The 17,736-nt window shown below is 42.0% G+C and overlaps 1 protein-coding gene and 1 non-coding gene across 6 annotated transcripts in view; both read left to right on the forward strand.

The window, feature by feature from the left end:
• Window positions 1-931: 931 nt before the first annotated feature.
• Window positions 932-1,117, forward strand: LOC116575624. Its single transcript, XR_004279880.1, has one exon. It is a non-coding gene; the product is annotated as a U2 spliceosomal RNA (small nuclear RNA).
• A 7,964-nt stretch (window positions 1,118-9,081) lies between these two features.
• DPY19L4 (dpy-19 like 4) overlaps window positions 9,082-17,736 on the forward strand; it is a 71,536-nt gene continuing 62,881 nt past the window's right edge. For 3 of the 5 annotated variants that reach the window (XM_032315449.1, XM_032315451.1, XM_032315450.1), the window contains exons 1-2: window positions 9,082-9,255; window positions 16,268-16,378. In XM_032315449.1, the coding sequence (XP_032171340.1) occupies window positions 9,240-9,255; window positions 16,268-16,378 (127 nt within the window). In that variant the 5' untranslated portion in view covers window positions 9,082-9,239. Of the gene's footprint in view, window positions 9,256-16,266; window positions 16,379-17,736 lie in introns of those variants that run through there. The other 2 variants (XM_032315453.1, XM_032315452.1) reach the window with 2 other exon arrangements.

Genomic DNA, 17,736 nt, shown 5'->3' on the forward strand with positions numbered 1-17,736 from the left:
TGCCTCTAATTCAGCCCCTGAATTATTCAGTAGCTGCATATTGTTTCTGTTCTAAAAGTGAATGTAGATAAATGGGTAACAAAGCTTCTGGCTACACATTTGAATTTGAGACAATGTTTTATAACCCCAACCTGTATGATGGTAGAATTAAACACCAAAAACACATTTTAAAAAATTAATGTAGGGGGGCGCCTGGGTGGCTCAGTGGGTTAAGCCGCTGCCTTCAGCTCAGGTCATGATCTCAGGGTCCTGGGATCGAGTCCTGCATCTGGCTCCCTGCTCAGTGGGGAGCCTGCTTCCTCCTCTCTCTGTCTGCCTCTCTGCCTACTTGTGATCTCTCTCTGTCAAATAAATAAATAAATAAAATCTTAAAAAAAAAAATTAATGTAGGGGCTCCTGTTTGGCTCAGTCAGTGGAGTGTGCAAGTTCGAACTTGCAAGTTCAAACTCCACCCAGTGGAGTTCAAGCCTCTGGGTGCAGAGATTACTTAAATAAATAAACTTAAAAAAAAAAATCAATGTGGGGCCACCTGGGTGGCTCAGTTGGTTGTGTCCAAGTCTTGATTTTGGCTCAGGTCATGATCGCATGGGTTGTGAGATTGAGCCCCGCTGAGATGGGCTCTGCACTCAGCGTAGAGTCTGCTTGAGATTCTCTCTCCCTCTGTCTCTCTCCCTCTCCTCCCTCTCTCTCAAATAACTAAATAAAATCTTTAAAAAATTAAAACCAGGAGCACCTGGGTGGCTCAGTGGGTTAAACCTCTGCCTTAGTCTCAGGTCATGATCTCAGGGTCCTGGGATCGAGCCCTGCATCAGGCTCTCTGCTTCTAGGGGAGCCTGCTCTCCATCTCTCTCTGCCTACCTCTCTGGCTACTTGTGATCTCTCTCTGTCAAATAAATAATAAATCTTTTTTAAAAAATTAAAATCCGTGTGAACCGCTTCTCAGCCATTTGGCTAAGATCAAGCATAGTATCTGCTCCTATCAATTTAATATCTGCTGTCTTTGTCCAAGGACAATGTTAAATGGACTTTCAGAGAAGGCACCTGGAATAGGAGTTTGTTCCATCCACTCCACACATCAGCCTGGTACTGCAGCACTTCTAAGAACTGTACACCCCCTCTAGGGTGACAGTAGGAAAAAAAAAAAATCCATGTGAAATTCTCAGCTTGTTCTGCTTCTAGCCTCCCTGGTGAGTCATCTTCCCCACTTGATGTTATTTCTCCCAGTTCCTTCTTCAGCTACCTTTTCCTTCTTTTCAGTCTCTAGACAAACTCATTTCCTTCCACACTCCTCTGCTGGAGCTACAGACTTCTGTACCTAACACTAAAATGGACATTTCCAACTGGACATCTCCCCTGGCAATTCAAATTCAACATGCTTAAAATGGAACTACTCTATGATCTCTGTGATCTGCTACTCCTTGTGTTCCGTTTACTTCAGGAAGCAGTGCCACAAACCCCTGGATGCCAAAGTTAAGAAAGTCGTTCTTTAACTTCCTCTTTCACATGTTTTTGCCTCAATGCTGGACTCTTTATCAAATTCTGCTTTCTTTTGCCAAAATGCTTTTTAAAAACCCTTTTTTAATTACCACAGATCTGATTACATGGTCTTTAAAGATTTTATTTATTTATTTTAGAGAGAGAGAGTGCAAGCTGTGCAGAGTGGGGGGACGATAGGGAGGGATAGAGGGAGAAACAGAAGATCTCAAGCAGACTTGTACTGTTCATGGAACCAGACGCGGAGCTCAATTCCATGACCATGAAATCATGACCTGAATCGAAATCAAGAGTCCGACACCTAACCAACTGAGCCACCCAGGAGCCCCCAATTATGTTCTTTCTTTTTTTATTTATTATTTTTTTTAAGAATTTATTTATTTATTTGACAGAGTGAGAGACAGCAAGAGAGGGAGCACAGCAGGGAGAGTGGGGGAGGGAGAAGCAGACTTCCCGCTGAGCAGGGAGCCCGATGTGGGACTCAATTCCAGGACCCTGGGATCACGACCTGAGCCCCAGGCAGACACTCAACAACTGAGCCACTTTCTTTTTTTAAAAATGACTTTATTTATTTATTTATTTGACAGCGAGAGACAGCGAGGAGGGGGAGTGGGAGAGGGAGAAGCAGGCTTCCTGCTCAGCTGGCAGCCCAAAGCAGGGCACGATCCCAGGCTTGACCTGAGCCAAAGGCAGATGCTCAACAACTGAGCCACCCAGGCACCCCTGTATGTTCTTAAAAAAAAAAAAGTTATTGAGGTCTGACTGAAATACAAAAAGGGGCACATATTTAACATATACAACTCAGTAAGTTTGAGTTAAGTTTACATAGGTGAAAACCATCACTACAATCAATGCCACAAACATTCATCCCCTCCAAAAGTTTCCTCCTGGCCTCTTTGTTTTTCATATGTGTGCGATAATAACACACATAATGATTACATGTTCTTAAAAATCTTTTGAAGGAAAAAAAAAATCTTTTGAAGGTTCCCATTTGCTGCAGGAAAAACCCCTCCCACATAGGGCCGTGTGATACTGCATGGGCTGCCTCGGCTACTTGCAGAGCTTTTTCCAAGACACTCATCTCATATGCTACATTTTGTTGTACTTTTTCTAGTCCTTTGCCATCTTTGTCTGAAACAACTTTTTTTCCCCTCTTATTCCTCTCTTCACTGACCAATTGCTACACCGAAATAATTGCCTGAGGAAGGTCTTTCCTGATTCCCTAGGTCTCCCTATAATCAGCTTCCTAGCTATTGTAACTTTCATCAGAGCAATGTGTAACTTCTTCCCCACTGTATCCTTAGTGACTAGCCCCTGCTTGGGATATTTATACATAATACCTGTTTGTTGAATGAACAAGTTTATGTTCATTCCTGAAGGGGAAAACTAATGTGATTCTAAAAAAAAAAAAAAAAAAAGTAGTTACATATAGCTTTCAGAATTTTCATAAATTTTAATGTACACCATTAAAAATATTAAAATGAGGGGCGCCTGGGTGGCTCAGTGGGTTAAAGCCTCTGCCTTCGGCTCAGGTCATGATCCCAGGGTCCTGGGATCAAGCCCTGCATAGGGCTCTCTGCTCAGCAGGGAGCCTGCTTCCTCCTCTCTCTCTGCCTGCCTCTCAGCCTACTTGTAATCTCTGCCTGTCAAATAAATAAATAAAATCTTTAAAAAAATATATTAAAATGAGGGGCGCCTGGGTGGCTAAGGTGGTTAAGCGTCTGCCTTTGGCTAGGGTCATGATCTCAGGGTAGTGGAGCCCTGCATTGCTCATTGGGAAGTCTGCTTCCACCTTGTGCTCGCTCTCTCTCTCAAATAAATAAAAATCTTTTAAAGATTTTAAAATGCATTAGTCCAGTTATTAATGGTATACTTTTTACATTGAAATACACATCCAAGGAGACAGTTTGGTATAAAATTTACCTACGTATGATGATTTTGGCTGCTTCTGCCATCTACTGGACATGTAGTGCTACTGGCTCATCAGGGTCCTATTCTAAGATTCCAGCTTAGATTAGATATCTAAGATTCCAATAGGATTTTAAAATTTTATCTATATCTAAGTCATGTCATAATTGATTTTTTTACTGTATTTTAAAAATAAATGTTATGCCAATTCCCCTATTACACATAAATTGTTACATTGCTAAGTCACAATTTTGGTAGGAAACAATCCCCCCTGTCCCCTCAAATCATTATGCTCTTTTGGTTTTAAGATCCCTATAATTTGCAAGTGTGATTACTTCTCAACATGGCAGGTCTAGATATGTCTGATAAATTATTATTATTATTATTATTAAAGATTTTATTTATTTCTTTGACAGACGGAGATCACAAGTAGGCAGAGAAGCAGGAAGAGAGAGAGGAGGAAGCAGGCTCCCTGCTGAGCAGAGAGCTTGATGTGGGGCTCCATCCCAGGACCCTGGGATCATGACCTTGCCAATGGCAAAGGCTTTAACCCACTGAGCCACCCAGGCGCCCCTGTCTGATAAATTATGATTTGAGAAGTGATTCAGCGGTCACTCCAAGGCTGCACTGGGCCAATCCAGGTCTGGCCTGAGCCCTTTACAGCATGGCAAAACAGCAGAAACAACTTCATACATTAGGGTTTTAGAAATGACAGATTCTGTTCCTGAATTTGTGCAACTGATGTACTCAGAGTCTGCCTGCGATCTAACAGCCTTCCCTCTATCGTAAAAAAGAATTTAATGTGTTAATTACATGTTCCCAGAAGGCTTGAAAGCAATCAGTGTTGGGTGGCTTTGAATGGGGCAGTCTGAATTCATATAAATAGAGCTGCCAGAGTTAGCAAAAATGAAGAAAACACTAAGCCAAACTGAAGAATAAACCAAATACTCAATTAAATGGAAATTTCAGACAAACAACAGATAATTTTTAGTATTAAATATGGCTGAATATTATATGGGACATAGTTATACTAAAGCGTCCTGTATTTTATCTGGCAACTCTAATATAATTCAAATCAATTCAACTTCACAAATATTTTGAGGGCTTACTATCTGAAAGAAGAGAGGAAACAATCTTGGGACAAAGTCAGCAACCTGTGTCTTTACTAAAATTGCTTTGCTGGGAAAATCTCGATAATAGACCATTAAGTTCCAATAAAGTTTTGCTTTTATTTTTTTTTAAGATTTTACTTGGGTGTGGGGGAGTGGGAAGAGGTAGAGGGAGAAGAATTAGACTCTCCACGGAGCAGGGAGCCGCACGCCGGGCTTCATCCTAGGACCCCAAGGATCATGACCTCAACTGAAGGGAGCCACTCAACCAATGTAACCACCCAGACACACATTTTGATTTTATTAATGGGTATTGTCTCACATGACCGATTCGGTCAAACATCTCTTTCTAGAGGAATTTTAACTCTAGAAAAGAATTGAACTTTAGAAAATCTCCTAGGGGATAAAATCTTTAAAGAAAAAAAAAAGAAAATCTAAGATGCCTAATATGTTCAATTTTAAAAATATTTAAATAGAACACATTTTTTAAAAAGATTTTATTTATTTGACAGAGAGAGATCACAAGCAGGAGAAGCCGGCAGAGAGAGAGGAGGAAGCAGTCTCCCTGCTGAGCAGAGAGCCCGATGCGGGGCTTGATCCCAGGACCCTCAGATCATGACCTGAGCCGAAGGCAGAGGCTTTAACCTACTGAGCCACCCAGGCACCCTAGAACACATTAAAAAAAAAAAAAAAAGTATCTATTAGAGAGAGAGGGAGAAAGCACAAACAGGTGGAGGGGGAGAGGGAGAAGCAGGCTTCCTGCTAAGCAGGGAGGCCCCAACATGGAGCTCAACTGTGGGGCTTGATCTCAGGACCCTGTGATCATGATCTGAGCCAAAGACAGATGCTTAACTGAGCCACCCTAACTAGAACATAAATTGTTTAGTCTATCCCGCTTGGGAGGATTATACATTTCACAATTTGACCTTGTTGATTTTTATGATTGTCGCTCTCCCAGTCAGTGGAAAAGGACAGTAAGTCCTTACGATGAGTGACAATAGGGAAAATGTATTCAGTAGGCATGGAAGCTCAACTTCAAACAATGCGGAACAGTGAGGAACAAGTTGAGAAGCAACTGCAGTCGCAGCTGACAGTCTAAACCTTGATTCCCCTTTTAAAGAAAAGGTAAAGGGAAGAAAATCCCACATTAATCCAAAATCACAACCAGAATTAGTGAACAAAATAGCTTCAAATCAAGGGATGGTTCTGATGGTAGTACAGAATATAAGCTTTATGTTGGTCTTCTAAGTCCCACCCACAGCTAACACTTGATATTATCATCAACTTTTAAGTCAATTCTCAAAATACTTGTCTACAATGTTTGTCTGTTTTCAAAGACTGGAAAGTGTGAGGATCAAACATGACCAAAATACAAGCCAGAATATAATGGCAGTAAGTGTGTCACCTGTTTTCAAAAACAAATTGATCATATATGGTTCGGACTTCACAAAGGAGATGGCGTTTGAGAATAATATAAATATGTTTATTTATTACATAATAAAGATAAAAAATTCCCTACCTTTAGGGGGACCTGGGTGGCTCAGTGGGTTAAGCCTCTGCCTTCAGCCCAGGTCATGATCTCAGGATCCTGGGACTGAGCCCCACATTGGGCTCTCTGTTCAGCAGGGGGCCAGCTTCTCCCCTCTCTCTGCCTGTTGCTCTGCTTACTTGTGATCTCTCTCTCTCTGTCAAATAAATTTAAAAAATAAATAAATCACTTTTTAAAAATTCCCTATATTTAATAGACGAAAAGCTGAACTGATGCAAGGATTTACTAATTCTGTTCTGTTACTAATAATAAGATGAAGGATTTGATGGAATTTTTTTTTAAAGATTTTTATTTATTTATTTACCCACTGAGCCACCCAGGCGCCCCAGGATTTGATGGAATTTTTAAAAAATAGACTTTGCCAGCATTTTATTTCAAGTAGGTAAGTCATCAGGGGCTTTTATCTTCTATTCTTCTCATACCTTGGCAGCATATACTATACTTGGCATATAAAAAGCACATGATTAATTTCAAGATAGAAATCTCAGGAATCATCTTCAGCTCATCATGTATCACATCCAATTTGTCACCAGGGGCTATAGATTTTCTCTCCAGCATCCTTTGAGTCCATTCTTCTTGAACATTTTTATTTCTATGCCCCTATTCCAAGTCTTTATTCCTCACCCAGTTTACTACTGTAGCCTCCTAAGCTCCATTTCCATGACTTAACTTCTTAAAACAAAGAAGATTTTATATCACTTCATAAAAACATCCATTGCATACAGAAGGGATCCTCAAACTTCCAGAGGTGGCAAAAAATCATACCGTTTCTTTGAGAGCATATCGTAAGTAAAAGACCATTTAAGAGGGGTGCCTAGGTGGCTCAGTGGATTAAAGCCTCTGCCTTCGGCTCAGGTCATGATCTCAGGGTCCTGGGATGGAGCTCCACATCAGGCTCTCTGCTTGGCAGGGAACCTGCTTCCCTTGCTCTCTCTCTGCCTGCCTCTATGTCTTCTTGTGATCTCTCTCTGTCAAATAAATAAATAAAATCTTTAAAAAAAAAAAAAAAAAGACCATTTAAGAAAATAAGAGGTCTTTAGGTCGAGGCGAGGCAAACGACGATGAAACAAACCTTCACATTTTGGACTGGAAACTAGCAGTCCATGACTGCAGTGGTAAAATAATCAAGTTATCATCAGAAGTGATCTTTGGACCATGCATTTGGACCATCATTAGAAAATTATGGATTGACCTACTGAAAACTCAGGTATAATGCCTGCTGCAAGGCAACATTTTGAGCACTTAGGATTCTATCTTTTGGGATCATGTATACATTTGGGGGGGGGGGGGAAGGCCTATTTCTCTCAGAGCAAAATGAGAGATTGAGGGGAAATAAAGTGTGACACTCTCATTTTTATGTGGAGGTTTCAGGTTTCCAGAGAAGAACTATGTTTCTACTATGGAACACAATCATGATTCCATTGATTTCTATGTAAAGATTGAATAATGATCTTTCTCCTTTCATGATTCCCTTTACAGTTTAAGAGGCTGTTTTTCTTCTCTGCCCATTAGAGCAGGCACATTGGCAATTAAGCCCTTCAGTCACCTTGAGGTGATTATGAAGGAACTATAGGAGGAGTGGGCATCACCTTAAGACTCTTGAGTTGAAAAACAGTGGGCCTCAGTGGCCTCTGTATTGTTTCCCAGGAGGTGGAGCTCTTGCAGTAAGGGTCATCTGATAAGGATACTCTGCTATCTGCTGCCCATTACACTGGGTCCTCGCATATCTTGTGGTTTTCAAGGTCCACACATTCTGTTCCTGCTCTGCGTTGATCCGGGTCTTTTCTGGTCTACTGGCAACCTCCACTGTTTCTAACTCCCGGTGCAGTGTTGTTTAAGGGTGAGACATATTTACAGGCAACCAAAGGCATAAAAAGCGTTCCTGGAACTGTTTTTTGCACAGCCCTGAAAAGCGATAGCTTCTCTCCAAATATCCTAACTTGACAAAGGGGTTATTAGGAGAATCTTGCTGCCCGCTAAGAATGGGAAGTCCAGAATTACTCGGTGACTTCAGCGAGTTCTGGTGCTCTTTTTCTCGCTCTCTCTAAAATGAGCATTTTGTCAGTTCCTAAACCTACTTCCGAATACTGTTGGGGGAAAGTTCTGGTGTTTGTCGGAGAATGCCCGACGTAGGAACAAGATCGGGGACACATAGCGCAGTAAGTTGAAACTGTGGTCGGCCGCCGGGGAATATCTAAATGCATCCCGCTCGCCGCATTGACCATGGTATTACTTTTTTTTTTTTTTTTTTTAAGATTTTATTTATTTATTTGACAGAGAGATAGAGCGATCACAAGTGAGCAGAGCAGCAGGCAGAGGGAGAGGGAGAAGCAGACTCTTCACTGAGCAGGGAGCCCGATGTGGGACTCGATCCCAGGACACGGGGATCCTGACCTGAGCCGAAGGCAGCCACTTAACCGACTGAGCCACCCAGGCGCCCCTTACTCTTTCTTTGAATTGTACCAGGAAATGCGACTGTATGTGTTTAACCAGTCCGGGACGTTATAAACACGGAGTGCCCAGTAGAAGCTTCCTTCGTGGAACGCTCGTGTCATCGAAAGCGGCCCACTAAACCCCAGCGCCAACCGCGAGCAAGCAGTCCGCCGCCCCGGGGAGCCGCCGAGCGCGCCAGCACCGAGGGCAGCCGCGAGCCGAGCGCTCCGGCGCCAGCTCGCGCCAGCTTTGCGCCTGACACCTCGCCCGACCTCCGCTTCCTCTCGGTCAAACGGGGCGCGGATGTGGTCTGAGTCTGGAAGATGAAACGGATGATTTTGTCTGAGTCGAACGACAAACGCCGCGGAACCCCAGCTAGGCGTCCAGCCTTCGGAAGGGCGGGGGGAAGGGGGAGGGTGCGGGCAGCCGGGAGGAGGAGGCGGGGAAGAGGAGGCCGAGAGCGCCGGCCGTGGGCGGGGCCACCCGCGCGGTCGAGTCGTCTTCCTGCCCGCGCAGGCCTGGGCGCGCCAGCAAAACGCTCCGGCCGCCCTCCGCTCCCGGCTCTCTGGTTCCTGGGCCGCCGGGCGGGACGCGGTTGGCCGCGACACCGGAGGGGGGCGGGTCAGGAAGTGGGGGCGCGGCGGCCCGGAGCGGTCTTGGGGCTGCCGAGGGGTTCGGCGACGCGGAGGGCCGGAGACTCCGGGCCGCGCGGGACCCGGAGGGTCACCCGGGCCTCCGCGGAGACCATGGCGGAGGAAGAAGGTGAGGGCTCCCGGGTCCAGCGCGCCAGCTGTCGCTCGTGGTCTCGGGAAAGGGAGGCGGGGGCGCGAGGGGCCCAGAGGCCTGGGCTGCGGGCGGTCAGTGGCCGCGGCTGCGCGAGGGGTGGCTGCGTGGGGGGGCCGCGAAGGAGCGGGGCGGCGGCGGCGCAGGGACTTTTGGGAGCGGAGTGAATGGCCCGAAGTTTTGTCCGCCTCAGTGGGAAGCAAAGGTGGAGCTTAAAGTTGGGAGTGAGGTAGGGAGAGAAGCTGTGTTTGTGTGTTGCGGAGGGAGGGGGGACTCCCCGAGGGGGAGGGCTCCTAGCAGACAGTTAATGGGGTGGGAGGCGCAGTTTGGGTTAGAAGATGGAGGCTTAGGTGCTGGAATGCATATTTTGAAAGTGATAGTGTTTAACCAAATGCCCTCACTCTGGAGTGCCTTCAGGGGTCTGTGGATCCTGACCAATACAAGGTCCGGGGAGGGGGGGAGCAGCCTCACGCCGAAAGTATGGAAAGAGGCAGGAATTTGGGGTTAACGAGGTAAGATGAATTGGGAGGGGAAACTGAAGAAGGCCAGTTCGTTTATAGGTTAGGGGGAGATGGCAAAGGGCTGAGCGATGTAGGAAGTTTGGGAGGATTAGGAAGCCAGGAGTGCTTTGAGCGTGAAAGTCGCTGGAGAAAGCTTCCCGTGCCCGCACACGGCCCGTGCTAAGAAAATTAATCTCTTCAGTAATATTTATTTATAGAAAATGATGGGTATGAGAGAAAAATGGGGGAGTTGGAGGAACTTACCAGCTAATGGTAGATATTACAGGAAACATTCATGGCATAATAACTTCATCAATGATACCCGTGCTAGTTTTAGGAACAGATATATATGGTAGTGTGGCTTGACAGAGCAGTTAGATTTTGAATTCTGGTGGGAAAAATAACTTTTTACCTTCTTGAGTGCAGTTGTAAATGTGATCTCATTTAGATTTAAACCATATATATATATATATATATATATATATATTTTAAGATTTTATTTATTTGACAGAGAGAGACACAGTGAGAGAGGGAACACAAGAGGGGGAGTGGGAGAGGGAGAAGTAGGCTTCCTGCCAACCTGCGAGCCCCGATGGGGGTGGGGCTCCAGCCCAGGAACCAGGGACCATGACCTGAGCTGAAGGCAGATGCTTAAGGACTGAGCCACCCTGGCGACCCTAGATTTAAATCTTATTGAACCAAGAATGCAAACAGGGAATTTCAAGAATGCAGTGGAAAGCAATTTTTTAAAAAGTGTTTTCTGCTCTTTGGTTTGCTGCCATGTCCCTATGCTCACACTGGTTTCATATTTGACTCCTCTTTCTTGAGTTTTCAGAGTGTTAAAACCTATCTAAAGACACTCTACCTAAAAAGGTCAAAACCAACGCTCTTTTTAGTTGGTAAGGAAGAGTGTAATTCCGTTTGTTACCTTGGTTTTATCTTCTGTTGCAGTAGTTTAAGACATTTCTTTATATTTTTTCTTTTTCTGAGTAGTTGCAAATCTGTGGAGTAGGTTGATAAACTAGCTTGTGTGTTTGCATGAACACTTTTCACGCTTAAGCTAAAGCATAAAAAATTAATACCGCAATACTGAACGTCTTTAATATTATACATCATGCAAAATGAGAGATTGTTTTAGGAGATTATTGTTACACTTAAATTAGTGTGATGTGGAACTAATTAAAAAGGCCATACCAGGGGCACCTGGGTGGCTCAGTGGGTTGGGCCTCTGCCTTCCGCTCAGGTCATGATCTCAGAGTCCTGGGATTAAGCCCCGCATCGGGCTCTCTGCTCAGCAGGGAGCCTGCTTCCTCCTCTCTCTCTGCCTGCCTCCCTGCCTGCTTGTGATCTCTCTCTGTCAAATAAATAAATAAATAAAAATTAAAAAAAAAAAAAAAAAGGCCATACCAGGGGTGCCTGGGTGGCTCAGTGGGTTAAGCCTCTGCCTTTGGGTCCTGGGATTCCAGGGTCCTGGGATCGAGCCCCGCATCGGGCTCTCTGCTCAGCGGGGAGCCTGCTTCCTCCTCTCTCTCTGCCTGCTTCTCTGCCTACTTGTGATCTCTGTCTGTCAAATAAAATCTTAAAAAAAAAAAAAGCCATACCATTTTGTAAAATTTATTGATGGGATATAAAATGAAAAGTGATTTTTGGTTGTAGAATTACTGATAATCCAAAAGCAAATATATCCTAATATGGAACAATTAATGTATTGAAGTTTTGTTGAAATATAGTTTCACTTGGCAGCTTTTTAATTCCATAAACATTTGGGTGCCTGCTGTGTTAGGTGCTGGGATATAATAATAAATGAGTAATTATAGTCTTATTTATTATAACAGTACTAGTAATAATATTTATAGCAAACATATCTGTGTACTAGGCATGATTCTGAGTGCTTTACACTTATTTGGCACTATATAAATTTTTTTCAAAATACATATTATCTGGGGCACCTGGGTGGCTCAGTCAGTTAAGCGTCTGCCTTTGGCTCAGGTCTCAATTCCAGGGTCCTGGAAGTCAGCCCTGCATCAGGCTCATTGCTCAGCGGGAAGCCTGCTTCTCCCTCTCCCTCTGCCTGCTGTTCCCCCCGCCTGTACACATGTGCTCTCTCCCTCTGTCAAATAAATAAATAAAAGCTTAAAAAAAACCCCACAAAATTCATATTATCTTAAAATTAGACTAAATGGTCTATTTTACTTGTATCTAGATATTCCCTATACCCTTTTGCTGATCATTCACATTCACTTGGGTCCTTTTCATTGTCCTGCTGTTACTCCAGGTAAATAATTTTTTGAGAATCTCATCTTGCAAAAAATGTCTTCATTGTTGCAGCAGAGGGTCAGGTTTTTCATACTTACGCTTCTTGAAATAAATGTTAGAGCAGAGAGAAGTGACAGCTTTGAGTAGAGCAGTATTAACACTTCATTTGGAAATTGCTGTGTGTTGTCTGTATGGATATTTGCAGGCCTGTTTGTAGCTCTCCTATGTCATGTGAAGATCACTGGACCAGAGCCTGAAATGGCAGGTTATTTTTGTGGCTATGTTATCATTTTCATTTAGTTTGACTTTTTCTTTATAATGCTAAAGATGTAAGAAAGAAAAGGAAACTTAAATTCTATTCTAGAGTTTTCCTGTCACACTGGACATGGATCCTACTTAAAAAAACAAATGGTGCCTGGGTGGCTTAGTTCACTGAGGTGTTGCCTTCTGCTCAGGTCATGATCTCAGGGTTCTAGGATCAAGCAGGGAGTCTGCTTCTTCCTCTCCCTCTGCCCTCCCTTCCTGCTTGTTCTCTCTCTCTCAAATAAAATAATCTTTAAAAACAAACAAACAGACCAAAACCCCCAAGATACCTGCTCGGTATCTTAAAACGTATACCGTCTTAGAACCAAGAATTTATAGTGTTATAGATCCTTTATAGATAATTTATTTGCATGGCCCTTTGTTGTTCCTAATACAGATTCTTAAAAAATGACTTTGTGCATCATTTGGGAATCTGTGCAAAATTTTTGTATGAGCTCTACTGTAAATAGAATCCATTTATATGTACTAAGAATAATTTAATGTCTCTGTAAAGTGATTATTTATGAGGAAAATTTTTAAAAAGGAAAATGATAACTTTTTTTTTTTTAAAGATTTTATTTATTTATTTGACAGAGAGAAATTACAAGTACACTGAGAGGCAGGCAGAGAGAGAGAGAAGGAAGCAGGCTCCCTGCTGAGCAGAGAGCCCGATGCGGGACTCGATCCCAGGACCCTGAGATCATGACCTGAGCCGAAGGCAGCGGCTCAACCCACTGAGCCACCCAGGCGCCCCGGAAAATGATAACTTTTTATAAAGGTTACTTTTTGTGTGATACCCCCTTCCCAGTCTATCTTTATCTTAAATGTGTGCTTTTAGTCTTCCTCTAATAAAAAAGACCTACCTAACCCATTTGTAAACTACCTTAATAGATTTGTTAGCTTGTTTTCTGAAATTATCCATTTAAATTTTCAGAAAAATTTTAATACTGTCAATGTGTTTCTCTTGCAAGTGTAATAACTAAGTAAACTTGGAGTTATATCACCCAGTTACTGTATCCTTCCTCTCATCTCCCATCTCTGATTTCATCTTATTTTTTCCTTCCATTCCCCTGTGTTCATCTCTTTTGTTTCTTAAATTCCACATACAAGTGAAATCATATGATATTTGTCTTTCCCTGACTGACTTATTTTGCTTAGCATAATACCCTGTCATTCCATTCACATCATTGCAAATGGCAAGATTTCATTCTTTTAATGGTTGAATGATATTCCATTGTGTGTGTGTGTGTGTGTATATATATATATATATATATACACACCGCATCTTCTTTATCCATCCATCAATGGGTATCTGGGCTTTTTCCATATTTTGGCTATTGTAGACATTGCTGTGATAATTATTGGGGTCCGTGTGCCCCTAAATCTTCATTTTTGTTGGGTACTTCTAACTTTTGCTTTATTCCAGAGCAGAGAAAAGTTAAAAAGTGTCATGAAAAAGAAATATAGCAATATCTATTAATTGACCCAGATTTATGTGTAGAAATACTGAAAATCTGGGGCATTTGGGTGGCACAGTCAGTTGGGCATTCACCTCTTGGTTTCGGCTGGGGTTGTGATCTCAGGGTCATGGAATTGAGTCATGTTCAATATGGAGTCTGCTTGAGATTCACTGCCAGTCCCCCAATGTGTGTGCACATGTGCTCGCCCTTTCTCTCTCTCTCTCTCTCTCTCTCTCTCTGAAATTAAAAAAAAAAAAAACTCGAAATCTGAGGTATGGCTCTTCTAATAATAATGTCATTTTTCTAATCTGTTCCCTGGCTTTAGTACTTAAGTACAAAATAAATGAAAGTATAGAAATCGATGGAATCTACTAAATGTACAGTTTATTTTTTAAAATCATGATTCCAGTTTTAAAGACACTTTAGCAAACTTGAATTTGCTTTGAAGCTATTTAAAAATATATACTTTTTGGTGGGGGGGCACCTGGCTGGCTCAGTTGGAAGAACCTGTGACTCTTGTTCTCCACAGTCATGAGTTTGAGCCCCACACTGGGTGTAGACATTCTAAAAAATTTAAAAAATATATATATTTGTTTTTCATTTTCCACAATAAACCTAGAATCGTTCATATGATCATCAGCAGCAGGTTTATTCTCCTTTATTGACTCTTCTTTTTAGACTCAATTCATAGCCTAAGGTCATACCTAAGATAAAAAAGAAAACTCTCCACCACTCTAGTAAGGAGGAAATAAATTCTTGAACCGTCTTATAAGCTTGGTAGGACAGTTTGTATCAACAAGACAGTCATAGTCTACCTTATAAAATAATTAATTCTGGGGGCACCTGGGTTGCTCAGTTGGTTAAGCATCTGACTCTTGATCTTAGCTCAGGTATTAATTTCAGGGTCATGAATTCAGCCCCTGTATTGGGCTTCATGATGGGTGTGGAACCTACTTAAAAATAAAAAGAGGGGGCACTTGGGTGGCTCAGTTGGTTAATAAGCATTTGCCTTTGGCTTAGGTTATGATCCTGGGGTCCTGGGATTGAGCCCCCCATTGGGCTTCCTGCTTAGTGGGGAGCCTGCTTCTCCCTCTGCTGCTCTCCCTGCTTCTGCTTTTTCTCTTTGTCAAATAAATAAATAAAATATTTTTTTTAAAAAAAGATAATTAACTCTAGGAAGGAAAAGTAGTTAGGTTGAATATATAATTTTTAAAAATATTTTTATTTATTTATTTGACACACAGAGAGAGAAATCACAGCTAGACAGAGAGGTGGGCAGAGAGAGAGGGGGAAGCAAGCTCTCCGCTGAGCAGAGAGCCTGTTGGGGGACTCGATCCCAGCACCCTGAGATCATGACCTGAGCTGAAGGCAGAGGCTTAACCCACTGAGCCACCCGGGTGCCCATATATATAAATTTTTGTTTCATTTGGAATTTAGTTTACTGGTTTGGAGCTACTTTCTGCTTTTTATTTTTTATCAGACATAAAACGATAGTCTAATATTGGGAGATTTTCTGACAGTTTTCTGCATATAGGGATATGCCTATTTCAAATATCTAAATCTATAAGACTGTACAGTGATAAAACTATATAGCACTGTGAAATTCTGCAGAATTTGCAAGACTTTTTTTTTTCATTTTACTTTATTTTTTTTTTAAGATTTTGTTTATCTGACAGAGAGAGACACAGTGAGAGGGAACACAAGTACCGGGAGTGGAAGAGGGAGAAGCAGGTTTCCTGCATGCGGACTCAATCCCAGGATCCTGGGATCATGACCTGAGCCAAGGGCAGATGCCCAATGACTGAGCAGCCCTGGCACCCCTTTGCAGGATTGTTTTAAAAATGAAGTATAATTTTATGATCAGTGTATTTGTTATATTCAGATTTAAAAAAATTGTTAATCCTTGAATGATGAGTGTGACACTCAGGTAATTAGAATAATATGCTAATATATTTTTTCAAAATATTTTATTTATTTATTTGATAGACAGACGGAGAGGGAATATAAGTAGGGGGAGTGGGAAAGGGAAAAGCAGGCACCCCGCCAAGCAGGGATTCTGATTTGGGTCTTGATCCCAGGATCCTTGGATCACAACCTGAGCCCAAGGCAGATGCTTAACAACTGAGCCACCCTGGCACCCCTATGTTAATATGTTAAATAACATCTTGTTCCCTAGTCATTCTGGAAGGAGGTTTACTTATTTTGGAATATTTTGAAAATAACATTATTAGAGCTTGTTGATTTATCAGTAGGACTCTGAAGGCACAGGTGGAAGGCAGAACCTAAATTTCTTTCTGTATGAAAGACAGACTGTCTAAATGAATAATTTATTTAATTGTGAAGAAAGTTAATCTTTGATACTAAAAGGTCTCTGTGTGACTTTTGCCTTAGTATAATAAAAGTGGATTAGTTTGGGTTATAGATTAGAACAACGTGGTACACATTTTGCAATAACATCTTAAATTTTTTAAGGACCAACAGTAGAACTGCGCCAAAGAAAAAAGCTGAAGTCTTCAGAAAATAAGGAATCTGTCAAAGAAGAGAAAATCAGTGACACTCCAATTCCTGAAAGAGCTCCAAAACGTAAGTTAGATAAATTTGGAGTTTTTGTGCTACCACAAAAATGGCTTTTTGTATGCTAGGTATTATATTTTATATTAATATTTTAAATGCGTATACCTGTTTTGAGATTAATTACATGGTATTATCAGTCAGCTTTGGTTTTGCTGTAGAACAAACCCTAAATCTCACTGGTTTACAAAAAATGCTTATTTCTGACTAATGTTTCATGTTGTGGCTTCAGGTTGGCTGGTGTAGCTTCATGTGTCGTGAAGGAACAGCCCCTAGTTGGGATTTTTTTTTTAAGACAGAGGAAAAGAACAGGAGAATAGGCAGAGTCATGCAGTGTCTCTTAAATTTTCTGCTGAACTGACACTCAGTCACTTTTACTCAGATTCTATCTGTGACCCAAGGAAGCATATAAACAATCCAGACAGTGAAATTGAGAAGTATACCCTGATTACAGGGAGGCATTGCAAGTCACATGGTAGTGGGGAGGGAGATCAATAATCTTTTTGTAAGAAAGGACAAAATAAGTGGGAATAATAATATAACTCTCTACCACATTCTTTCCTTTTGGTCATAAATATTTACTTTTCTCCCTCAACCAAAGTACACTCACTACCTCTCTGACCCCAAGGAAGATACTCAGTCTTACTAGTTCTGGAAGCAGTCTTGAGGCCAAAGGTCGTCCTATCTACATCAGGGCCAGGTATGAATCATTCTGGTCCATATATCTATGAATTAAAAAGGTAAGTTATGTGCTCTGTGTGAGGGGTTTCCAAGACCACCCCTATGTTTGGTGATTAGTGAGAAGGACTCATAGGTCTCAGAATAGTTATAGCTATGATTTATTATAGTAAACAGCTAAAAGAAAATCAGCAAAAGGAAAAGGCCTAGGGCTAAAGTCTGTAAGAACTAGGCTTAAGCTTCACTGATTATTTTACTAATGGATTCACACAGGTTGTGCTTAACTCCTTCAGCGTCAAATTGGGACATTTGTCAAGTTTTGTCTACCAGGAAAGCTTATTAATGACTGCATGGAGTTTTTTTGTTTGTTTGTTTTTGTTTTTTTTTTTTTAGATTTTATTTATTCATTTAGTGAGAGAGCATGAGCAGGCGGAGATGCAGAGGGAGAGGGAGACTGAGAAGTAGACTCCCCACTGAGTCTACGCCCCAATGCAGGGCTTGATCCTAGGATGCTGAGATCATGACATGAGCTGAAGGCAGAGACTGAACCATCTGAGCCACCCAGGCACCCCTGCACAGAGTTGTTTGTTTATTTTTTTCCTTAAGATTTTATTTATTTATTTGACAGACAGAGATCACAGGTAGGCAGAGAGGCAGGCAGAGAGAGAGGAGGAAGCAGGCTCCCTGCTCAG

The sequence above is a fragment of the Mustela erminea genome, chromosome 16 (genome assembly GCF_009829155.1).
Source record: "Mustela erminea isolate mMusErm1 chromosome 16, mMusErm1.Pri, whole genome shotgun sequence".
Taxonomy (NCBI): Eukaryota; Metazoa; Chordata; class Mammalia; order Carnivora; family Mustelidae; genus Mustela; species Mustela erminea.